Source organism: Arachis ipaensis, chromosome B1 (assembly GCF_059453495.1).
Source record: "Arachis ipaensis isolate K30076 ecotype BB chromosome B1, ASM5945349v1, whole genome shotgun sequence".
Classification (NCBI taxonomy): domain Eukaryota; kingdom Viridiplantae; phylum Streptophyta; class Magnoliopsida; order Fabales; family Fabaceae; genus Arachis; species Arachis ipaensis.
In genome coordinates this window covers 89,119,623-89,145,856 of record NC_142436.1, presented here as the reverse complement: position 1 = coordinate 89,145,856, position 26,234 = coordinate 89,119,623, and the positions used below count along the sequence as shown (strand labels likewise).

At 38.3% G+C, this 26,234-nt stretch overlaps 1 protein-coding gene, 2 non-coding genes and 1 pseudogene across 3 annotated transcripts in view; 3 read left to right on the top strand and 1 right to left on the bottom strand.

The window, feature by feature from the left end:
• Positions 1-23,715, top strand: part of LOC110266092 (uncharacterized) — a 42,868-nt gene extending 19,153 nt beyond the window's left edge. Inside the window, exons 3-9 of the mRNA XM_088502873.1 lie at positions 11,729-11,751; positions 11,833-12,086; positions 12,196-12,544; positions 22,818-22,886; positions 23,101-23,187; positions 23,401-23,502; positions 23,586-23,715. Of these exons, the coding sequence (XP_088358999.1) occupies positions 11,729-11,751; positions 11,833-12,086; positions 12,196-12,544; positions 22,818-22,886; positions 23,101-23,187; positions 23,401-23,502; positions 23,586-23,715 (1,014 nt within the window). The remainder of the gene's footprint in view (positions 1-11,728; positions 11,752-11,832; positions 12,087-12,195; positions 12,545-22,817; positions 22,887-23,100; positions 23,188-23,400; positions 23,503-23,585) is intronic.
• LOC148577404 (small nucleolar RNA R71) lies at positions 6,207-6,314 on the top strand. Its single transcript, XR_015903180.1, has one exon. It is a non-coding gene; the product is annotated as a small nucleolar RNA R71 (small nucleolar RNA).
• Positions 16,405-16,511, bottom strand: LOC148577403 (small nucleolar RNA R71). Its single transcript, XR_015903415.1, has one exon. It is a non-coding gene; the product is annotated as a small nucleolar RNA R71 (small nucleolar RNA).
• A 1,154-nt stretch (positions 23,716-24,869) lies between the features above and the next one.
• LOC148577402 (uncharacterized) lies at positions 24,870-25,869 on the top strand (annotated as a pseudogene).
• Positions 25,870-26,234: the final 365 nt, after the last annotated feature.

The following is a 26,234-nucleotide window of genomic DNA, read 5'->3' as shown; positions in this document are numbered from 1 at the left end:
ATTATATGATTTGAATTAGTGAAATCTGATTTATGTTTGTGTTGAAGAGCTTATTTACTTTTAACCAAGTAGGTAGAAACATTTTGCATGTAGTTGCATCCATACAGATAGGTTGCATTTCATACATTCTATCATTCCTCTTCACTTCTTTTATAGCTTTTCTTGAGCTTAGCATGAGGACATGCTAGTGTTTAAGTGTAGGGAGGTTGATAAACCACTATTTTATGGTTTATCTTGTGCTCAATTGAGTGGTTTTTATCAACTCTTTACCCACTTATTCATACTATTTGCATGTTTTACAATTCCTTCCCAGAATTTGTACTATGATTGGAAACATGCTTCTTTGATCTTATAATTGCTAATATTAATCCTCTCTTATTACCATTAGATGCCTTGATATGTGTGTTAAGTAATTTCAGAGATTACAGGGCAAGAATGGCTCAGAGGATGGAAAGGAAGCATGCAAAAATGGAAGGAATACAAGAAGTTGAAGGAACTGCAAAGCTGTCAGCCTGACCCTCTCGCACTAAAACGGCCATAACTTGAGCTAAAGAGGTCCAAACAACGCGGTTCCAGTTGCGTTGGAAAGCTAACGTCTGGGCTTCGATGTGATATATAATATGCCATAGTTGCTTGGTGCGCAGAAGTTGTGATTACACTTTGATTATGTAAAATTCATTGCTCTTTCTTTCCCTGGTAATGGCGCCAAAAACATGATGCCAATACCATGGTTCACAACTTCGCACAACTAACCAGCAAGTGCACTGGGTCGTCCAAGTAATAGCTTACGTGAGTAAGGGTCGAATCCCACGGAGATTGTTGGTATGAAGCAAGCTATGGTCACCTTGTAAATCTCAGTCAGGCAGATATAAATTGATAATGGTGTTTTCGAATAATAATTAAATAAACATAGAATAAAGGATAGAAATACTTATGTAAATCATTGGTGAGAATTTTAGATAAGTGAATAGAGATGCTTTCGTTCCTCTGAACCTCTGCTTTCTTGCTATCTTCATCCAATCAGTCTTACTCCTTTCCATGGCTGGCTTTATGTGATACATCACCATTGTCAATGGCCACTTTCGGTCTTCTCTCGGGAAAATGATCCAAATGCCCTGTCACGGCACGGCTAATCGTCTGGAGGCATCACCCTTGTCAATGGCTTCATCTTATCCTCTCAGTGAAAATGGTCAACGCACCCTGTCACGGCACGACTATTCATCTGTCGGTTCTCGATCCTGCTGGAATAGGATTTACTGTCCTTTTGCGTCTGTCACTACGCCCAGCAATCGCGAGTTTGGAGCTCGTCACAGTCATTCATTCATTGAATCCTACTCGGAATACCACAGACAAGGTTTAGACCTTCTGGATTCTCTTGAATGCCGCCATCATTCTAGCTTACGCCACGAAGATTCTGGTTAAGAGATCTAAGAGATACTCATTCAGTCGAAGGTAGAACGGAAGTGGTTGTCAGGCACGCGTTCATAGGGAATGATGATGATTGTCACGTTCATCACATTGAGGTTGAAGAGCGAATGAATATCTTAGAAGCGAAATAAGATGAATTGAATAAAAAACAGTAGTACTTTGCATTAATCTTTGAGGAACAGCAGAGCTCCACACCTTAATCTATGGAGTGTAGAAACTCTACCGTTAAAAATACATAAGTGAAAGGTCCAGGCATGGCCGAATGGCCAGCCCCTCTCATCTAAGAACCAGGTGTCCAAAGATGTCTAATACAATAGCAAAAGGTCCTATTTATAATAAACTAGTCACTAGGGTTTACAGAAATAAGTAATTGATGCATAAATCCACTTCCGGGGCCCACTTGGTGTGTACTTGGGCTGAGCTTTAACTTTCCACGTGCATAGGCCATTTGTGGAGTTGAACGCCAGGTTTGGATCCATTTCTGGCGTTCAACTCTGGTTTTTGATCCATTTCTGGCGCTGAACTCCAGAATTGGGCAGAGAGCTGGCATTGAACGCCAGTTTGCGTCGTCTAAACTTGGGCAAAGTATGGACTATTATATATTGCTGGAAAGCCCTGGATGTCTACTTTTTAACACAATTGGAAGCGCGCCATTTTGAGTTGGGTAGCTCCAGAAAATCCACTTTGAGTGCAGGGAGGTCAGAATCCAACAGCATCAGCAGTGCTTCTTCAATCTCTGAATCTGATTTTTGCTCAGGTCCCTCAATTTCAGCCAGAAAATACCTGAAATCATAGAAAAACACACAAACTCATAGTAAAGTCCAGAAATGTGAATTTAACATAAAATCTATTGAAAACATCCCTAAAAGTAACTAGATTCTACTAAAAATATACTAAAAACAATGCCAAAAAGCGTATAAATTATCCGCTCATCACAACACCAAACTTAAATTGTTGCTTGTCCCCAAGCAACTGAAAATCAAAATAGGATAAAAAGAATAGAATATACTATAAATTCCAAACTATCAATGAAACATAGCTCCAATCAGATGAGCGGGACTTGTAGCTTTTTGCCTCTTGAATAGTTTTGGCATCTTGCTTTATCCATTGAAGTTCAGAATGATTGGCATCTATAGGAACTCAGAGTTCAGATAGTGTTATTGATTCTCCTAGTTCAGTATGATGATTCTTGAACACAGCTATTTTATGAGTCTTGGCCGTGGCCCTAAGCACTTTGTTTTCCAGTATTACCACCGGATACATAAATGCCACAGACACATAATTGGGTGAACCTTTTTAGATTGTGACTCAGCTTTGCTAAAGTCCCCAATTAGAGGTGTCCAGGGTTCTTAAGCACACTCTTTTTTTGCTTTAGACCTTGACTTTAACCGCTCAGTCTCAAGTTTTCACTTGACACCTTCACGTCACAAGCACATGGTTAGGGACAGCTTGGTTTAGCCGCTTAGACCATGATTTTATTCCTTTAGGCCCTCCTATCCACTGATGCTCAAAGCCTTGGGATCCTTTTTATTTACCCTTGCCTTTTGGTTTTAAGGGTTATTGGCTTTTTGCTCTTGCCTCTTGGTTTTAAGAGCTTTTGGCTTTTTCTGCTTGCTTTTTCTTTCTATATATATTTTTTTCGCCTATTTTTTTCTTTTTTTTTTCTGCAAGCTTTGTTCTTTGCTGCTTTTTCTTTCTTCAAGAATCATTTTTATGATTTTTCAGATTATCAAATAACATATCTCCTTGTCATCATTCTTTCAAGAGCCAACATATTTAACATTCTTAAACAACAACTTCAAAAGATATATGCACTGTTCAAGCATACATTCAGAAAACAAGAAGCATTGTCACCACATCAATATAATTGAGCTAAGTTCAAGGATAAATTCGAAACTCATGTACTTCTTGTTCTTTTGAATTAAAACATTTTTTCATTTAAGAGAGGTGATGGATTCATAGGACATTCATAACTTTAAGACATAGTTACTAACTACTAATGATCATGTAATGAAGACACAAACATAGATAAGCACATAACATAGAAAACGAAAAACAGAGAAAGTAAGAAAGGAATGAATCCACCTTAGTGATGGTGGCGTTTCCTTCTTGAGGAACCAATGATGTCATTGAGCTCTTCTATGTCTCTTCCTTGTCTTTGTTGCTCCTCCCTTATTGCTTTTTGATTTTCTCTAATTTCATGAAGGATGATGGAGTGCTCTTGATGTTCCACCCTTAGTTGCTTCCAATAATTGTGTGGAAGAAAATGTATCCCCTGAGGTATCTCAGGGATCTCTTGATTTGCAGTCAAATGTTCTACCACTGAGCTATAGACCCTTGATGGAAGCTTTTGTTTTCCCTTTCCTCTTTCTAGAGGTTTCTCTGGCCTTAGGTGCCATCAATGGTTATGGAAATAACAAAAAAGCTATGCTTTTTCCACACCAAACTTAGAATGTTGCTCGCCCTCGAGCAAAAGAAGAAAGAATAGAAGAAGAAAAGGAAGATATGGAGGAGATGGAGGGATGTGTGTATGGATGTGAGTGGTGAATGGAGAACAGAAGGGATGATCATGAATGGAGAGAGAGAGGGTGAGGTGGGTGGGGATCCTGTGGGATTCACAGATCCTGAGATGATCCTTTGGTGTCCACAGATCCTGAGGTGTCAAGGATTTGCATCCCTGCACCAATTAGGCCTGTAAAATGCCTTTGCACACAACTCTGGGCGTTCAGCGCCAGGTTGGTGCCCATTTTGGGCGTTCAACGCCCATTTGTTGCCATTTCTGGCGTTGAACGCCAGAACCATGCTTGTTCTGGGCGTTCAACGCCAGGATGCTGCCCATTTTAGGCGTTCAGCGCCAGAACCATGCTCTGTTCTGGCGTTGAACGCCAGGCAGGTGCTTCCTCCAGGGTGTGATTTTTCTTCTGCTGTTTTTGATTCCGTTTCCAATTTTTATATTTATTTTGTGACTCCACATGATCATGAACCTAAGAAAACATGAAAAACAAAAATATAGTTAGATAAATAAACATTGGGTTGCCTCCCAACAAGCGCTTCTTTAATGTCACTAGCTTGACAGTGGGCTCTTATGGAGCCTCACGGATGTTCAGAGCATCGTTGAGACTCTCCAACACCAAACTTAGAGTTTGAAAATGGGAGTTCAACACCAAACTTAGAGTTTGTTGTGGCCTCCCAACACCAAACTTAGAGTTTGACTGTGGGGGCTTTGTTTGACTCTGCTTTGAGAGAAGCTTTTTATGCTTCCTCTCCATGGATGTAGAGAGAGATCCTTGAGTTGTAAACACAAGGTTGTCCTTATTTAATTGAAGGATCAATTCTCCTCTGTCCACATCAATCACAGCTCTTGCTGTGGCTAGAAAAGGTCTTCCTAGGATGATGGATTCATCCTCTTCCTTTCCAGTATCTAGGACTATGAAATCAGCAGGGATGTAAAGGCCTTCAACCTTTACTAACACGTCCTCTACTTGTCCATAAGCATGTTTTCTTGAATTGTCTGCCATCTCTAATGAGATTTTAGCAGCTTGCACCCCATAGATTCCCAGTTTCTCTATTACAAAGAGGGGCATGAGGTTTATCCCTGAACCAAGGTCACACAGAGCCTTAAAGATCATGGTGCCTATGGTACAAGGTATTATGAACTTTCCAGGATCCTGTCTCTTCTGAGGCAATGTCAGTTGATCCAGATCACTTAGTTCATTGATGAACAAGGGAGGTTCAACTTCCCAAGTATCAATGCCAAATAATTTGGCATTCAGCTTCATGATTGCACCAAGAAACTTGGCTGTTTGCTCTTCAGTAACATCCTCATTCTCTTCAGAAGAGGAATGCTCATCAGAGCTCATGAATGGCATAAGGAGGTTTAATGGGATCTCTATGGTCTCTAGATGAGCCTCAGAGTCCTTTGGTTCCTCAGAGGGAAGCTCCTAATTGATCACTGGACGTCCCAGGAGGTCTTCCTCCTTGGGATTCACGTCCTCCTCTCCCTTATTGGGTTCGGCCATTTTGGTTATGTTAATGGCCTTGCACTCTCCTTTTGGATTTTCTTCTGTATTGCTTGGGAGAGTGCTAGGAGGGATTTCAGTGATCCTTTTACTCAGCTGGCCTACTTGTGCTTCCAAATTTATAATGGAAGACCTTGTTTCATTCATGAAGCTCACAGTGGCCTTAGATAGATCAGAGACTAGATTTGCTAAGCTAGATGGATTCTGCTCAGAATTCTCTGTCTGTTGCTGAGTGGATGATGGAGAGGGTTTATTATTGTTAAACCTGTTTCTTCCACCATTATTAAAGCCTTGTTGAGGCTTTTGATCCTTCCATGAGAAATTTGGATGATTTCTCCATGATGAGTTATAGGTGTTTCCATAAGGTTCACCTAAGTAATTCACCTCTGCTATTGCAGGGTTCTCAGGATCATAAGCTTCTTCTTCAGAAGATGCCTCTTGAGTACTGTTGGATGCAGCTTGCATTCCATTCAGACTCTGAGAAATCATATTGACTTGCTAAGTCAATATTTTGTTCTGAGCCAATATGGCATTCAGAGTATCAATTTCAAGAACTCCCTTCTTCATAGGCGTCCCATTACTCACAGGATTCCTCTCAGAAGTGTACATGAACTGGTTATTAGCAACCATGTCAATGAGTTCTTGAGCTTCTGCAGGCGTTTCCTTTAGGTGAATGGATCCTCCTGCAGAAGTATCCAATGACATCTTTGATAACTCAGATAAACCATCATAGAATATATCCAGGATGGTCCATTCTGAAAGCATGTCAGAAGGACACTTTTTGGTCAACTGTTTGTATCTTTCCCAAGCTTCATAGAGGGATTCATCATCTTTTTGTTTGAAGGTTTGAACATCCACTCTAAGCTTGCTCAGCTTTTGAGGAGGAAAGAACTTGGCTAAGAAAGTCGTGACCAGCTTATCCCAAGAGTTCAGGCTATCTTTGGGTTGAGAGTCCAACCATATTCTAGCTCTGTCTCTTACAGCAAAAGGAAAAAGCATGAGCCTGTAGACTTCAGGATCTACTCCATTAGTCTTAACAGTATCACATATCTGCAAAAATTCAGTTAAGAACTGAAAAGGATCTTCAGATGGAAGTTCATGAAACTTGCAGTTCTGCTGCATCAGAGAAACTAATTGAGGTTTCAGCTCAAAGTTGTTTGCTCCAATGGCAGGAATGGAGATGCTTCTTCCATGTAAATTGGAATTTGGTGCAGTAAAGTCACCAAGCATTCTCCTTGCATTGTTGTTGGGTTCGGCTGCCATCTCCTTTACTTGTTCGAAATTTTCAATCAAGTTGTCTCTGGATTGTTGTAATTTAGCTTCTCTTAATTTTCTCTTCATAGTCCTTTCAGGTTCTGGATCAGCTTCAACAAGAATGCCTTTTTCTCTGTCCCTGCTCATAAGAAAGAGAAGAGAAAAAGAAAAGAAGAGGAATTCTCTATGTCACAGTAAAGAGGTTCTTTATTGTTAGTAGAAGAAGAAAAAGAATAGGGGTGAAGAAGAATGAAGAATCCAAACACAAAGGTAAGGATAGGAGCAGTGATGTGAGATGAAGAGAGGTATTAGTAGATGAATAAATAAATAGAAGGGGATGAGGGAGAAGAATTTTCGAAAAACATTTTTTTCTAAAACAAAGAGTTAGTGATTTTCGAAAATAGTTTTTGAAAAAGGTTAGTAGTTTTTCAAAAATTCAAATAAATAAAATAATTAGTTTAATTAAAAAGAAATTTTGAAAAAGAGGGAGATATTTTCGAAAATTAGAGTGAGAAAGAGAGTAGTTAGGTGGTTTTGAAAAAGATAAGAAACAAACAAAAAGTTAGTTAGTTAGTTGAAACAAATTTTGAAAAGATAAGAAGTTAGGAAGTTAGAGAAGATATTTTGAAATCAATTTTTGAAAAAGATAAGGTAAGAAGATATTTTTGAAAAGATATGATTGAAATTAGTTTTGAAAAAGATTTGATTTTTAAAATCACAATTAATGACTTGATTCACAAGGAATCACAAGATATGATTCTAGAACTCAAAGTTTGAATCTTTCTTAACAAGCAAGTAACAAACTTGAAATTTTTGAATCAAAACATTAATTGATGATGTTATTTTCGAAAATTATGTAATAAAAATAAAAAAAAGATTTTTTTGAAAAATTTTTGGAATTTTCTAAAATAACTAGGACAAATGAAAAAGATTTGATTTTTGAAAAAGATTTTGAAAAGATAAGATTTTTAAATTGAAAATTTGATTTGACTCATAAAAACAACTAGATTTTAAAAATTTTTGAAAAGTCAAATCTAATTTACGAATTTATGAGAGAGAAAAAGGGAAATATATTTTTTTGATTTTTGAATTTTTATGATGAGAGAGAAAAACAAGAAAAATGATGCAATGCATGAGAATTTTAGATCAAAACATGTGATGCATGCAAGAATGTTATGAATGTCAAGATGAACACCAAGAACACTATGAAGATCATGATGAACACCAAGAACATATTTTTGAAAAATTTTTAATGCAAAGAAAATATGCAAGACACCAAACTTAGAATTCTTTAATGCTTAGGCACTAAGAATTCAAGAATGCATATGAAAAACAAGAAAAGACACAAAACATGCAAATGTAAAGATCAAGCAAGAAGACTTACCAAGAACAACTTGAAGATCATGAAGAACACTATGAATGCATGAAAATTTTCGAAAAATGCAAGATGCACATGCAATTGACACCAAACTTATAACATGACTCAAGACTCAAACAAGAACACAGAAAATATTTTTGATTTTTATGATTTTCTATTTTTTTTTGTATTTTTTCGAAAATTATTTGAAAAACAAAAATAAGGATTTCAAAATCTTTAATATGAATTCCATGAATCTTATGCTCTAAAGCTCCAATCAAAGGGTCAGGCATGGCTTAATAGCCAGCCAAGCTTTAGTATGTAATCCAGACATGACACGCCTAACATGCCCTACAGTCGTAGTAGACATGGCTTTACAGCCAGCCAGGCTTTAACATGCTTCATGAAACTCTAGAAGATGAACCGTCAGTTGTCCAAACTCGAACAATCCCCGGCAACGGCGCCAAAAACTTGGTGCGCTGAAGTTGTGATTACACTTTGATTATGTAAAATTCATTGCTCTTTCTTTCCCTGGTAATGGCGCCAAAAACATGATGCCAATACCATGGTTCACAACTTCGCACAACTAACCAGCAAGTGCACTGGGTCGTCCAAGTAATACCTTACGTGAGTAAGGGTCGAATCCCACGGAGATTGTTGGTATGAAGCAAGGTATGGTCACCTTGTAAATCTCAGTCAGGCAGATATAAATTGATAATGGTGTTTTCGAATAATAATTAAATAAACATAGAATAAAGGATAGAAATACTTATGTAAATCATTGGTGAGAATTTCAGATAAGTGAATAGAGATGCTTTCGTTCCTCTGAACCTCTGCTTTCTTGCTATCTTCATCCAATCAGTCTTACTCCTTTCCATGGCTGGCTTTATGTGATACATCACCATTGTCAATGGCTACTTTCGGTCTTCTCTCGGGAAAATGATCCAAATGCCCTGTCACGACACGGCTAATCGTCTGGAGGCATCACCCTTGTCAATGGCTTCATCTTATCCTCTCAGTGAAAATAGTCAACGCATCCTGTCACGGCACGGCTATTCATCTGTCGGTTCTTGATCCTGCTGGAATAGGATTTACTATCCTTTTGCGTCTGTCACTACGCCTAGCAATCACGAGTTTGGAGCTCGTCACAGTTATTCATTCATTGAATCCTACTCGGAATACCACAGACAAGGTTTAGACCTTCCGGATTCTCTTGAATGCCGCCATCATTCTAGCTTACGCCACAAAGATTCTGGTTAAGAGATCTAAGAGATACTCATTCAGTCGAAGGTAGAACGGAAGTGGTTGTCAGGCACGCGTTCATAGGGAATGATGATGATTGTCACGTTCATCACATTGAGGTTGAAGAGCGAATGAATATCTTAGAAGCGAAATAAGATGAATTGAATAGAAAACAGTAGTACTTTGCATTAATCTTTGAGGAACAGCAGAGCTCCACACCTTAATCTATGGAGTGTAGAAACTCTACCGTTAAAAATACATAAGTGAAAGGTCCAGGCATGGCCGAATGGCCAGCCCCTCTGATGTAAGAACCAGGCGTCCAAAGATGTCTAATACAATAGCAAAAGGTCCTATTTATAATAAACTAGTCACTAGGGTTTACAGAAATAACTAATTGATGCCTAAATCCACTTTCGGGGCCCACTTGGTGTGTACTTGGGATGAGCTTTAACTTTCCACGTGCAGAGGCCATTTGTGGAGTTGAACGCCAGGTTTGGATCCATTTCTGGCGTTCAACTCTGGTTTTTGATCCATTTCTGGCGCTGAACTCCAGAATTGGGCAGAGAGCTGGCGTTGAACACCAGTTTGCATCATCTAAACTTGAACAAAGTATGGACTATTATATATTGCTGGAAAGCCCTGGATGTCTACTTTCCAACACAATTGGAAGCGCGCCATTTTGAGTTGGGTAGCTCCAGAAAATCCATTTTGAGTGCAGGGAGGTCAGAATCCAACAGCATCAGCAGTCCTTCTTCAACCTCTGAATCTGATTTTTGCTCAGGTCCCTCAATTTCTGCCAGAAAATACCTGAAATCACAGAAAAACACACAAACTCATAGTAAAGTCCAGAAATGTGAATTTAACATAAAATTTATTAAAAACATCCCTAAAAGTAACTAGATTCTACTAAAAATATACTAAAAACAATGCCAAAAAGCGTATAAATTATCCGCTCATCATTGCCCTGACGCTAGGCAACGCGACCGCATGCTCCATGCAGATGCATCGCAGTGACGGAAATTCAGCATGTTTGAATTCACAACCAGCGAATTCTGGGTTGTTTCTGACCCAGTTCTCGACCCAGAAAACACAGATTAGAGGCTATAAAGTGGAGGAATTCATCCATTCATAAAAAAAGCTTTTCATATTCACAATATTAGGATTTAGATGTAGTTTTTAAAGAGAGAGGTTCTCTCCTCTCTCTTAGGATTAGGATTTAGGATTTCTCTTAGTTTTGGAAGTGCTTCTCAATCATAGGTTCAATGTTCCTTTTATTTTTTTTTCTAATTTAATTTATGAACTCTTCCATGTTACATTTGATATCTTTATTAGTGCTAATTGAGGTATTTTAGAATTATAATTGCTTTCTTTTATTTATTATATAAATAATTTAAATTTTTCCCTTTTGGCTTTGGTTGAGTCATTGGAGACACTTGAGTTATCAAACTCATTGTTGACTGAAAATTGAAATTCTTCAAGAATTAATTCGAGTTCCAATAACTCTAGCCTTTCCCAAGGAAAGACTAGGACATGAGGAATAAAAATCAATTCATCCACTTAACTTACCTTCATAGTTAGAGGTTAACAAAGTGGGAGAAAAATCCGTTTCTCATTACAATTGAGAAGGATAACCAAGATAGGACTTCCAGTTCTTCATACCTTGCCAAGAGATTTTATTATTATTAATTTATTTTACTTGTCATTTAAATATACCTGTGCCCATTGCCCAAACTTCAAAACCCCAATTTACAAACACATAACCAATAATAAGAACATACCTCCCTGCAATTCCTTGAGAAGACGACCCGAGGTTTAAATACTCGGTTATCAATTTAAAAAGGGGTTTGTTACTTGTGACAACCAAACGTTTGTATGAAAGAACTTTTGAAGGTTTAGAAACTATACTTGCAACGAGGATTTATCCGCAAATTTTCAGACCACGCAAAAGTTATCTCATCACTAGGTTTTACTGGTCTTCTACATTTTTCTACGTTTTACTGTTCTTCTTGTTCTAGCTCTCATTTTATTGTTTTTAATGTTCTTCTTGTTCTAGGTTTTACTATTCTTCTTGGTTCTAGGTTTTACTATTCTTCTTAGTTGTTCTAGGTTTTACTGTTCTTCTTGTTCTAGTTCTTCTCGTAACTGATGTTTGGGAGTATATTGCGTAATTTGGTGGGTGTATATGGAGTAATTTGTAGGTGTATATGGCATAATTTGTTGGGTGTATATTTTTGAACTAATATACTGTAATATAGTCAACAGTTGCAACTGTTCTAATATTTGCTTGTCCATGGGTGTATATTGCTTGACCTTGTAATGTTTCTTGACCTTGTAAATTTATGCATGTTTGAGTGATATCTGACTGATATCTATGGGTATATCTGACTGATATCTATGGATGTATTTTTCATTTCAGAAAAAATGACAGGCAGAAACTAAGCTGGAAAAAATGTAAGAACAAATATATGTCTTAGATCAAATCAGTTTTATATAATAGAAATATATCTGACTATAATTTTGCTTTGTTTACAGCAAACCAAAGACCTTAAGTGTGCGACATTTGTTGAGTGAGAAATTCAGAAATATGAGCGAGGAGAAGAAAACAATTGTTAGAGATTTGGGATTTGGTGGCCTGATGCACATCCCGCCGCTAAAGGTGCATCACCAAATATTAAGGGAGTTGGCTAACTCCTTTAAATTAGGAGAAAACAGACTAGAAACTGGCTACGGTTCGTTTAAAGTAAGACAAAAAATAATAGGGGCTGCGCTTGGCATCAATGCATTAGGTAACTCGCTACAAACATAGGTGTATATGAGCCATATTCAGGTGTATTTCAATTGATGCTTGGGTGTATTTGAACTGATTTTTATACTATGTTGTTTTCCTTTTTGTAGGAGATCTATTTCCTCAGAAAGTCAATTATAAGGATCTTTCTGAAGACGACAAACAAATTTTTAGAAGATTCCAGGGTAAGACCCTCAAAAATTTGACAGATGAGATGATGACTATTGGCGTTGGTAATGAACAGGATCGCCTCATGTTCAAGAGGATTTTCATCCTCTATATACAGATGGCGTTTCTGTTACCAACAACAATAAACAAAATCTCACATGTGCACCTGGCACCAATTTTCAAGATGGACACAATAACAGAGCAGAATTGGGGAGCACATGTTTTGAATTTTATCATCAAGGGCATAACAAATTACAATCTGAAAAAGAAAAAGGCAATTGACGGCTGCCTGTTTGCCCTGATGATAGTTTACTTTCATCAATCAAAAAATAAAGACAAGAAGAGGGCAGAAAGACCTCCAGAACCCTGGATTGCCAACTGGACTAGAGAGCAGTTGGTCGAAAGAATGAGGGCAGAAATGGAGGAACATATGGTAAGTGAACAAAATATCTTGGGTGTATTTTATTTACCTGAATGTTGCTAACTAAAATTTCTAATGTTTCAGGGGATTGTAAAGATGGCCGAAACAAAGGAAAAAATGAAAGAAATAAAGAAAAAAGATAAAAAAAAAAAAGAAACCAAAAAAACAAAAAAAAGGAAGGCAAGTTCAACATCATCATCTGAGACTGAAATAACTAAAAATGACCATTCTACCTCTGAGTCTGAGACTGAAGAAGACTCAGAGGATTCAACAAGAAAACAACCCTCCCGAAAAGTCAAAAAGTAAGTAACATACTTGGATGTATTTTGTTTATCAAGTTGGGTGTATTTTCTTTATCAAGTTGGGTGTATTTTGTGCATTCATTTGGGTGTATTTTATCCCTTTTAGTATGTTTTTAAATAATGATTGTTTGCCTTCAAGAATGGAGTCCAAAAAAAGAAAGAAGATTCAGGAGGATTCTGATTCAGAATCTGAATCAACTGATGAGTAATGTTCTGAAATTATTACTCCTTTCCTTTGGGTTTATTATCAAGATTTCATGTATTAACAGAGTGTCTCTTATTAACTTATAGATGCAAAGAATCATTGATGCCAGGGCATTTTGGCTAGTTCCACTGACCTTTTCTTTATTATTTTAGGGTAGTTTCATGCATTTTCTTAGTAAATAAGCAAGTTTTGGATGAAAGTACACTTACATCTTGATTCAAGTAAACATTGTGAATTTTGAATGATTTCATGAGAATTATACATGAATTGAATGATAAAATGGATAGTGCATGATCTCATGACTTGAACAGAGCTTTGATGCACTTTATCTGCTTGATTTCAGGACAAACGAAGCAAGGAAGAGCCACGGTAGCAGCCATGTTAGTCTGATTAACGTGACCACTAACGTGGAATGGGAAGAAGCTTGTAGCATTAACGGAAAAAGTGATCGCCAATAACGCCTTCGAAGCCATCATAGCCCACGTTACTTGCCACGTTAACTACATTAACGTGGTAGCTAACGTAGAGGAGAAGCAGAGCTCCAACGTTAGTGGTAAAAGTGAATGTCACTAACGTTCCAAAAAGGCACATTTAGCTACGTTAAGAGTCATGTTAATCCAATTAACGTGAACTCTAACGTGGGAGGAGAAAGCAATCGCCAACGTTAGTGACACTCACCTTTGTCACTAACGTTGGACTAAGCCAATAGTGCCCACGTTAGTGGTCACGTTAAGACCACTAACGTGAAGAGTAACGTGGAGCTAAGCATGATAGGCCAACGTTAATGACACTCACCTTTGTCACTAACGTTGGAGATGGCAATCACCACCACATTAGTGGTCACGTTAATGCAATTAACGTGAGGCACTAACATGGGAAGAAGGGGCGTTTGAAGCATTAGTGTCAAAGGTAAGTGTCACTAACGCTCTCGAAGCTTAGGCATGCCCACGTTAAGGGCCACGTTAGTTACACTAACGTGGATCACTAACGTGGGGAAAAGATGCAAGGAGCAACGTTATTGGAAAAGGTGAATGCCAATAACGTTTGCGAAGGACCAAAAGCCAACGTTAGTCATCACGTTAGTGCCACTAACATTGAAGTTAACGTAAGTCACTAAAGGTTTGGAGCGTTAGTGAAAAAGGTTATCGTCACTAACGTCTTCGAACCCAAATTCACACTTAACGTTAACACCACTAACGTCTTAACTAACTTGCTACCATGCCTGACTCACTTTCTCTCTGCAAGCAAAGCTAAGCCCACTGAATACCGTAACTGCTTCAACTAAAGATCCAAAGACCCATATCCAAGACTTGAAGAGCCAACTAGAAGATCAGAAGAGTAGTATATATAGGAGTAGTTTTGAACTAGTAAGGAGTTTGGCATTTTGGAGAACTACACTCTGTATATTTTACTTTCTCTGCAACTTTTAGATTTAATTTCAGAATGTACTTTTCATTTTCACCTTCCATTTCCAGAGCTATGAACAACTAAACCCCTTTTCATTGGGTTAGGGAGCTCTGTTGTAATTTGTTGGATCAATAATAGTTTTCATTATTCTTCTTCTTTCTTTTCTCTTGATTTTACTAGAAATCTTTCAATCTTCATCCAATTGGATAGTTGTCTTGGAAAAGAAGTTATTCATACTTGGATCTCTTCGAAACCTTGGAAGAGGAATGAAGAGATCATGCTAGAAATGCTTTCTCATGTTGGACCAAATTGGGGTTTGGATGGATATAGTGACATATAATCCTACCAATACTTTGATTTGGGAATGCATATGGTATAATCAGTGACCATACTTCATCTCTTCTCATGAGCAATTAAATCAAGGAATTGGGAAATTATTCAAGTTTAGAGAGATTGGGTTGCCAAGGAATTGGAATCCAATCACTTAAGATTGCCAAGGAGATCAATGAATGCATTGATTGAGGAAGAGATGAGAATGAACTTGATCCGGAGAATACAACATCTCCTGAGGCCAATGAATCCCCCATTTCTGATCTTACCCATTCTCTTTATTATCTGCCATTTACTTTTATGCTCATCTTCCCAAATCCCCATTTAAGATTCTGCAGTTTACCTTTTGCGCTTTACATTCTGCCATTTATTTCCAGCATTTACATTTTCTGCTATTTACTTTTCCGCCATTTAATTTCCTACAATTACTCAACTCAAATTTCTGCTTCGCTCAACTAGAACATTCCTCTAATTAAAGTTGCTTGACCAATCAATCCCTGTGGGATTCGACCTCACTCTATTGTGAGTTTTTACTTGAGGACAATTCGGTATACTTGCCGCAGGAAATTTTGTTGAGAGACAAGTTTCCATGCATCAAGTGTATGGTGCCGTTGCCGGGGATTGATTTTGTATCGACAATGATTAAGTTGGAGGATAACTAGATTGAGCATTTTTTTCTTTTGTTCTGTATTAATTCCATTTGAGTGATTTACTTTCAGTTTCAGTTATTTTCTTTCCTTTATCCGTTACCCATTTGTTGTGTTTTTCGTCATTAATTACAAGTCAGTTAACCAACCCACTAACTGTTTGATATATTGCACCACTCACACTAACAGCATTCCTAACAAGAGTAATTTCTTCATTCAATTTCTTTCTTACTTTTTGCCTTGTTGGTTGTATGACAGGTAGAAGAAGTGGGGCTTCAACTTCCTTTGATTCCGAACCTGAGAGGACCTTCCTTAGATTAAGGAGGGAAGCAAGAGAAAAGGGAGTCGTTGGTGCTGAGGAGGAGGAAGAGTATTTTAAACTGGACATGGAGGAGAATATGGAGAACCACCATGAAGAAGAGGCTCACAACCATGGCAGAGAAGGTCCAGTGAATCATGCTGGGCAAGAGAGAAGAGTTCTAGGCTCTTACATCAATCCAAACCCAGGAAACTGTGGAAGTAGCATCCAAAAGCCAATCATACATGCCAATAACTTTGAACTGAAGCCCCAGCTCATCACCCTAGTCCAAAACAACTGTGCATTCAGAGGAAGTGCCCAAGAAGACCCCAATCAACATCTCACCACTTTTCTAAGGATATGTGATACTGTAAAGTCTAATGGTGTTCATCCTGACACTTATAGACTGCTTTTGTTCCCCTTCTCACTCAAGGATAAAGCAGCTAAATGGCTGAAATCCTTCCCGAAGGAGCGTCTGACAACCTGGAAAGAGGTGGTGAACAAATTCTTGGCAAGATTATACCCTCCTCAAAGAATCAACAGGTTAAGAGCTGAGGTGCAAACCTTCATGCAACAAGATGGTGAAACTCTCTATGAAGCATGGGAAAGGTTTAAGGACTTAACAAGAAGGTGCCCACCAGATATGTTCAATGAATGGGTGCAATTACATATTTTTTATGAGGGTCTTTCTTACGAATCAAAGAAGGCAGTAGACCACTCATCCGGGGATCTCTGAACAAGAAGAAGACCATTGAAGAAGCCATAGATGTCATTGAGATTGTAGTTGAGAATGATTACTTCTATGCTTCTGAAAGGAGCAATACTAGAGGAGTGATGGAGTTGAACAATATGGACGCGCTGCTGGCTCAAAACAAGATGATCACCAAGCAGCTGGCTGACCTTACCAAGAAGATGGAAAGGAACCAGGTAGCAGTAGTCACCACCTCATCAGCAGCTCAAGAAGGAGTGAATGCAGAGGATGAGGGTGACCAGGAACAAGCCAACTACATTGGGAATTCACCTAGGCAGACCCATGATCCATACTCCGAAACTTATAATCCTAGTTGGAGGAACCACCCAAACTTTGGGTGGGAAAATCAACAAGATCAAAGCCAAGATCAGAGATGTCATAACCCTAACAACAATGCAGCTCACCAACATTCCACACAGAGATCATATCAGCACGCACCTAACAATACCTCTCAACATCCATATCAAAACCAAAATGGCCCTTCTCATCCCTCCAATCTCAACTCACCATCATCCGAAGATAGACTCTCAAGGATTAAGACTCTACTTGAAGGCATATGCCAGGAAATCCAAGACAACAAGGTGTTCAAGGAGGAGGTGTGAGCCAATATCAAAATCCAGGGAGACACCATCAAGAGGCTGGAATTTCAAGTGGGATACCTCTCTGAGAAGATTCCCAAACCTACTGACAGCTTCCCAAGTGACACGGAGAAAAACCCGAGAGGTGAAGCAAAGAAAGTGAGATGGGAAGAATGCAAGATGGTCACTATAAGTGATAGGAGACTGAGGAAGAGCTGAACAAACCTTTAGAACACTCTGGAGATACTTCAGCAGAGAAACAAGAAGAGAGTAACCAAGAAACCAAAACTACACAGAAGGAGATTCTGAACCTTAATGCACCTTTTTCCCCAAAGACTCAAGGGTGGTGTAGAAAAGAGAATATACTCAAAGTTTCTCGACATGTTTGCATCTCTCCATGTAAATATACCATTCATCAAGGCTCTCCAATAAATGCCCTCATACATTAAGTGCATGAAGGAGCTGCTGACTAGGAAAAGCTCACTCAAAGGAGGGCAAACAATAGTGATGAATAAGGAGTGCAGTGCTCTCATTCAACCAGAGTTGCCTACAAAAAGAAAGGATCCAGGGAGTTTTCACATCCTCTGTGCCATAGGAGAAACAGTGATTGATAAGGGACTCTGTGATCTGGGAGCAAGCATTAATTTAATGCCTCTATCCCTCATGAAGAAGTTGCAGATCAATGAGCTAATGCCCACAGACATAGTCATCAGGCTGGCTGATAAAACTCAAAAACAAGCAGTAGGAGTGGTTGAAAACGTGTTGGTAAAGGTTGGGAACTACTTCCTTCCCACAGACTTTGTCTATTGGAAATGGAAGAGAGTTACCTCCATCCAATAATATTGGGAAGACCATTCCTAGCTACAGCCAGAGCACTTATAGATGTGGAGCGAGGAGAGCCAATACTGAGGATACACGATGAACAACTTACCTTCAAAGTCTTCAAACCCTCACAAGAAGCAGATCAAGAAAACAAGGAATCAAAGGAGGATCAGAATAAGGCACTGGTGGAAGAAACAAGCACCAAAGCACAAACAATAACCCTGGGAATCCCTTTGGGTGACAAGCAATACAATCAAAAGCCACCACAGCTAAAGGAAACCCAAGAGGAGCTAAAACCACCAGAGTCATATGAGATCAACAACAAAATCTCCCTGGGAAAAGAAGCCACAAGGAGAAGGAGAGCATTAAAAGAAACAATGAAGAAGGCACCAAGGGGATGGAGGAACAAGAAGATCCCTACAGAAGATTTCTCTCTAGAAGATGAAGTGGTATCTGCTTATCTACCACCTATCCCACCTCATCTCCCCATCATCCCATCTCAGCTGCCTCAAGTATACACCATCAGCAAAATTCTGTCCTTGGAACATGTGGAGCTTCTTAACAAAGCCAATGGAGACAGATTCACTGCAAGAGGGGAAGATTTGAAGCACTACCAACCACCCTGACAAAGGCCAAATGTCGAGGTAGCGACGCTAAAAGAGCACTTCGTTGGGAGGCAACCCAACCTAAGGTAGTTTTCTTTTCATGATCATTTCAATAAAAGTTACAAGTAGTTTCCCCTGTATTGTGAGGAGCTAAGTTTGGTGTTTCACACCAAAACAATCCAAGAATGATTGTGTAATTCTAAGTTTGGTGTTTCACCAAAGATTTCAGTTAGAATCACACTACACCTCTTCAATGACAAGTTGCTAGCCCAACCAATCAGGAAAACCACTGAACAATAGTTTAGTTTCTAGTCCATAGTTGTTTTATTAATAAAAGCACATGAGGTTCTCTGCATGTATTCAATCTGTTGCATTAAGCAAGGAACTAAGTTTGGTGTTCACACACCAAATTGAGTTCAGAAATTCACAAGCATACATGCATGCTAACTAGTTTCCAAGTGCTTTGGGAACAAGCAACTTCCAATAACTTTGCAGAAATTCAATCAATCTTCTAGAAAAACGGTGCACCGTGATCCAAGGAGGCGAAGAAGGATGCAAAAGCTATGGATGATGACAACAAAGGGAGAGCCAGAAGTCACCACCAAAAGGTTGTGTTGCTACTTGATTCCATTTGCTTAGGAATGCTCAAATTGGAAGTCTGAATGTGCCCTGTTAATAGTTACTCTTTAGTTTAAGTCACTAGAATCTAGTGTTTGTTTTCTTTACTTTTGTCATATGTGTGTTGGTCCAAGTCACTTGTTTTCACTTTCACCTTGCTTAATTGTATGCTTGTCCTTTAAGGTAAAATAAAAGAAAATGTTATGAAAAACCAGAGTGGGGTTCATCTTATGGAGTAAGTCCTCAAGGTTTGTGGATGGTAATAGATTAGCTAAGTTGGATCACCTATAAGGTATAAGGACACTCATGTGTATTGAATTACATGCTTGAAGCACATTCTATGAGACTATCTAAACAACAAGACCCCAATAAGAAAAAGAGAAAGAATAATAAGAGTTTGAAAAAGAAAGAAAAATAATAAGAAATAAGGCTAGGCACCAAGGGTTTAAATCTTGAGGGATGTGTCTGTGGTGTTCCTGTGCAAAGGATCTGCTTGGATGAATAAGTTCTCTGGAGTGCTTCATCACTTGGTAACTTGGGTTAACTAACCCGGGATTATCAACTGAAAATCCACTATTAAGAGCAACCTTGCTACAGAACATTTAGTGATCCAAAGAGATGCTGGACACCAAGACCTCAAGTAAAAGAAAATAATAAACCATATGCTTGTGGTGTGCATGTATGGAGAAGAGAGACTTGAGGGAGTAAGTCCTTAGGGGTGTTTCAACACCTAACACCTTGAACCAACTGGCTCGGGAGTGTTGGCTGAAAGCTTATTTTAAAGAGTTGCCCCCTCACAGAGTACTTAGCCTAAGAATGTAATAAACCCTGAAAAGAAAGGGATATCAAGGAATAAAGATCTCATAGGATGCAATCAAACAAGTATTCAAGAGCATGATGAGGACCTGGAAACCAGTAAAGGAATGAACCTAAGTTACTATGCATGAAATCCCATAAACCAAGAACTTTACTTCTATAATAAGAACTTGTTTCTCTTGTTCTTTCATTCATCATTCTTATGTTTCAGTACTTGCTTAGGGACAAGCAAACTTTAAGTTTGGTGTTGTGATGCCAGGGCATTTTGGCCAGTTCCACTAACCTTTTCTTTATTATTTTAGGGTAGTTTCATGCATTTTCTTAGTAAATAAGCAAGTTTTGGATGAAAGTACACTTACATCTTGATTCAAGCAAACATTGTGAATTTTGAATGATTTCATGAGAATTATGCATGAATTGAATGATAAAATGGATAGTGCATGATCTCATGACTTGAACAGAGCTTTGATGCACTTTATCTGCTTGATTTCAGGACAAAGGAAGCAAGGAAGAGCCACGGTAGCAGCCACGTTAGTCTGATTAACGTGACCACTAACGTGAAATGGGAAGAAGCTTGTAGCGTTAATGGAAAAAGTGATCGCCAATAACGCCTTCGAAGCCATCATAGCCCACGTTAGTTGCCACGTTAACTACATTAACGTGGTAGCTAACGTAGAGGAGAAGGAGAGCTCCAACGTTAGTGGTAAAAATGAATGCCACTAACGTTCCAAAAAGGCACATTTAGCCACGTTAAGAGTCACGTTAATCCAATTAACGTGAACTCTAACGTGGGAGGAGAAAGCAATCGCCAACGTTAGTGACACTCACCTTTGTCACTAACGTTGGACTAAGCCAATAGTGCCCACGTTAGTGGTCATGTTAAGACCACAAACATGAAGAGTAACGTGGAGCTAAGCATGATAGGCCAACGTTAGTGACACTCACCTTTGTCACTAACATTGGAGATGGCAATACCACGTTAGTGGTCACATTAATGCAATTAACGTGAGGCACTAATGTGGGAAGAAGGGGCATTTGAAGCGTTAGTGACAAAGGTAAGTGTCACTAACGCTCTCAAAGCTTAGGCATGCCCACGTTAAGGGCCACGTTAGTTACACTAACGTGGATCACTAATGTGGGGAAAAGATGCAAGGAGCAACATTATTGGAAAAGGTGAATGCCAATAACGTTTGCGAAGGACCAAAAGCCAACGTTAGTGGTCACGTTAGTGCCACTAACGTTGAAGTTAACGTAAGTCACTAAAGGTTTGGAGCGTTAATGAAAAAGGTTATCGTCACTAACGTCTTCGAACCCAAATTCACACTTAACGTTAACACCACGAATGTCCTAACTAACTTGCTACCATGCCTGACTCACTTTCTCTCTGCAAGAAAAGCTAAGCCCACTGAAGACTGTAACTGCTTCAACTAAAGATCCAAAGGCCCATATCCAAGACTTGAAGAGCCAACTAGAAGATCAGAAGAGTAGTATATATAGGAGTAGTTTTGAACTAGTAAGGAGTTTGGCATTTTGGAGAACTACACTCTGTATATTTTACTTTCTCTGCAACTTTTAGATTTAATTTCAGAATGTACTTTTCATTTTCACCTTCCATTTCCAGAGCTATGAACAACTAAACCCCTTTTCATTGGTTAGGGAGCTCTGTTGTAATTTGATGGATCAATAATAGTTTTCATTATTCTTCTTCTTTCTTTTCTCTTGATTTTACTAGAAAGCTTTCAATCTTCATCCAATTGGATAGTTGTCTTGGAAAAGAAGCTATTCATACTTGGATCTCTTCGGAACCTTGGAAGAGGAATGAAGAGATCATGCTAGAAATGCTTTCTCATGTTGGACCAAATTGGGGTTTGGATGGATATAGTGACATATAATCCTACCAATACTTTGATTTGGGAATGCATGTGGTATAATTAGTGACCATACTTCATCTCTTCTCATGAACAACTAAATCAAGGAATTGGGCAATTGTTCAAGTTTAGAGTGATTGGGTTGCCAAGGAATTGGAATCCAATCACTTAAGATTGCCAAGGAGATGAATGAATGCATTGATTGAGGAAGAGATGAGAATGAACTTGATCTGGAGAATACAACATCTCCTGAGCCCAATGAATTTCCCATTTCTGATCTTACCCATTCTCTTTATTATCTGCCATTTACTTTTATGCTCATCTTCCTAAATCCCCATTTAAGATTCTGCAGTTTACCTTCCGCCCTTTACATTCTGCCATTTATTTCCAGCATTTACATTTTCTGCTATTTACTTTCCCGCCATTTAATTTCCTGCAATTACTCAACTCAAATTTCTGCTTTGCTCAACTAGAACATTCCTCTAATTAAAGTTGCTTGACCAATCAATCCCTGTGGGATTCGACCTCACTCTATTGTGAGTTTTTACTTGACGACAATTCGGTATACTTGCTGAAGGAAATTTTGTTGAGAGACAAGTTTCCATGCATCAATCATCACCAGTGGAGAAGCAAAAAACAAAGAAAAAGACTCAAAGAACACCAAAAAAGTAAGCAATTCTTTGGATAGTATTTTGTGATCAAATTAATTTTGTATTTCTGATTCATACTTATTTTTTCTCCCCAGGACACAATCCAAAAAAGAAAAAAGTCATTGTTGAGGATTCATCTCCTGAGCAAGCTCAATCCTATCATGGGTACAGTACTTTCTAAGCTATATTACCATCTATCATCAAAATTATATTTGTTAACTTGTTCTTTTATTCATGTACTGTCAGATCTGAAATTGGAACTGAAGATTTAGATGAATTCTTAAGGGAAAACAATGAAAAATCTGCTGCACAGGGGTATGTCTTGTTGGGGCGTATATTGTAGATTTTAGGGTGTTTTCTTTGCTAATAATTGTTTCTTGTTTCGCAGGGAGAAGGAAGCTGACCTGCGATCGACGGAAGGTCACTATGTCTCATCTGAAACGTAAGAAACTTTATTTAATAAAATCTTGTTATCCTGATTTAACAGTATGGTATTTTTTGTGAATAACATGTACTCTATTATGTTTAGAATACTGGACGTAAACTTGGGAAGTGATGATCCCTCCTCTCAAGGACACACAGACCAAAGTAGCGTAAACAAACTGGCAGAGAGCATGTAATTTCTCTTTCAAATAACCGTTGCTTCTGTTCTTTTATTACCTTCTACTTTTAATTCTGTATATATTTTTTTTAGAAAAAAAAGCCATTTATTGTTTTATTCGAGAAAAAAAGACAGGAAAAAAAAGTAAAAACTGAAAGTATGTAAGCTCTCAAAAAACAAAGCCTGTCTTTCTTTTGAATGCTTCGGGTGTATTTTTGACTTTCTTAGGGTGTATTTTAGGTTGAGTGGGGTTGAAGAGTCAGCCAGTGAGCCGGCTGAAGAGAATATGATGGTTGTGAGGGAAGAGACACAGTCCGAAGTGCTTGCAATGTGAGTTTTTCAAGAAAATTTCAACCTTATAACCTTTTTATTTTCGGAGGCTTTGTTAACCTTTTATTTTTCTTCTTGTTTAGAGTTCCGATTCAAGTTTGTCTACCATTGTCCCAAACAACCACTATGCTGAAAATTGAAGAAACACCTGAGACAGAAAATGAACCAACCTCTGTGCTACAAATTGAAGGAACTACAAAAGGTAAGAAATAGTCTTGGGTGTGTATTTGGTTACAGTTTGGGTGTATATTGCCCCTGTTGGGGTGTATATTTTCACGATTGATCCCTGACTAGTTTTTTTATAACATGATTAATTTTATGTAACCGTGCAGCACTCCTTAACCCCCCCCCCCAAACAACTTGAAGAAAGCACACCCACGCTTCCCCCAGCTCCATCTAAAATGTAAGTTCATCAGTGTAAAATCAATGTTTGGTTATCATTCGTATATTCTTATTCTTATAATATGTTATACATGATCACGTAGTAATCCAACCCCAGAAGACACTGCTGCGCTGATGATGATGGCACGGACAGCATCATATGTTCCTAAAACAGATCCGATGCCATCATTCAGCCTTGGCTTGACTGATTCAAGCCAAGAAGAAGTAGCAACGCAGGAGGGAGCATCAACGCAAGATGGAGGGAGGGCAAAAACTCCAGAAACCCCAAAACTGCTAGAACAATTAGGGATCTGGTACAAAAAATTGCAAGTGGTGGGGTGACAACAAAAGAAAAAAGTCTGCAGATTCCAAAGGAGAGCGGCGCGGAGAGTTTCGAGAAGCTTGAAACTCCTACGAGGACGAATCAACATACTTCTGACATGAAAGAGAAATGCTACCTCTGGGCCATACGAGTGAAAAAATACGCAGATGGACTAACTAATGAGTTTGACACCGTCTGCACACTCCAAGCCCAAGATAGATACATTTTATCAAAACTCCACCTTGCATCACTCGCACCTGAAACGCATATAGAAGCTGAGGTAATATTACATTAACATTAATGTTTTTATCACCAAAATTAACTGCAATCCTGATTGATGTAAAATTGATTTCGGCATCTTTTTCTAGATTGTCTCTGCCATGTGCTTCATCCTAAACCAGCAAAAGATTAAAAGGTTTCAAGAAAAAGTATACTGTCTTCCCCCTGATATTGTGGTAAGGGTTGCTTCAACGAATTTTGGGTGTATTTTCTGCATTCCTTCGGGTGTATTTTCTGTCTTAAATCGGGTATATTTTATGTGTTCATTTGGGTGTATTTTCTGTGTTAAATTAGGTGTAAGTTATTTATTCATTTGGGTGTATTTTCTGAATTTGTTTGGGTGTATTTTCTGTATTCATTTTGTGGTTCGCAATTTTTGCAGAACATGGCCCTTGGAAATCATCCACAAGGGGTATTCTTACAGCCTAAAAACAATAAGCCATTCAGGGTAGAAGACTACCTAATGTGTATACCCTTCTTGGACCTTAAAAAATTAGCATCACATCGTTATGTAAGTTTTTATTTCTAAAACTTCTTATTACCATTTTTACTTATGTGCCAAATAAACTAAAACAGTGTTCAATCTGAACATATTTCAAATTTTTGCACCTGTTTGCCATTCACAACATTGGTGTTTATGGTTGGATGATACGAGAAAGCGGAAATTTTATATAGTCGACCTATATCACACGAAATCTCCATCCGATGAGAGAACTGCCCTGAATACATTCATTGTAAGTTGGTTCTATGTTCTGTATTTTAATAGTTGGGTGTATTTCTGTTCAATATAAGGTGTAACTTTGTGCTCCTTTGGGTGTATCCCTTTACTGATTTGTTTTGTGTTTTAAGGGATATGTAATTTCACGAATTAAAGTATGTGCTGGGGGGGCACCTCTGAAGACAAGGGACAAGGACAAGGAAATTGAACCACCATACCTTAACATCTCGGGCCAAAAGACAAGGTATAAATCTTTCACTCTGAAAATTAAACTTTCCTATATGTAATTTGTAATTTATTTTCTTTGTTTTCAGCTATGATTGTACTATCTACGTAATGAAGTGTCTTGAGATATTTCAGCCTGAAAACATTAAAAGGCGGAAGTATGAGTGGGACAATTGGACCTAGATAAATGTGTTTAAAACTAAATAACTCTGTATTACATTACTTAATTAACATGGTTGATTAAACAGAATATTCTTTTTAACTGTAGGACGAGGTGGACCACTTTAGAGTAGAATATGCTTCCCGAATTCTATTCCATGAAATGAATCAAGACAAAGCTGAAGCCATTAGGGGAAGTAATGCAATAAGACTGTCCAAGCCATCCTCATTGTTATTGAGTCCATATTGTCATATAGATTCTAAGGATATTGACACTAATTAATGTAAATGTTATATAGTCTTGTAAAAAATTGAACACATGTTGTAAAAATTTGCCAATTATAATCCAGTTTGTTGTAAAATTTCTTTTCAATAATTAAACTCTCTCTGCTGTATTCAAATTGTCTGAATTACAGGTACTATAATATGAAGGAAAACATCAAACCAAATATACACCCATAACCTGCCATTTTTTACACCCAAAGAAAGTTGAATATACACCCAAACATCTATCTCCCTGATGCTTTATCCCTAAAACCCTAAACCCTAAACCCTAAACACTAAAACCTAAACCTAAACACTAAAACCTAAACCGTAAACCCTAAAACCCTTAAACCCTAAACCCTAAACCCTAAAACCTTAAACCCT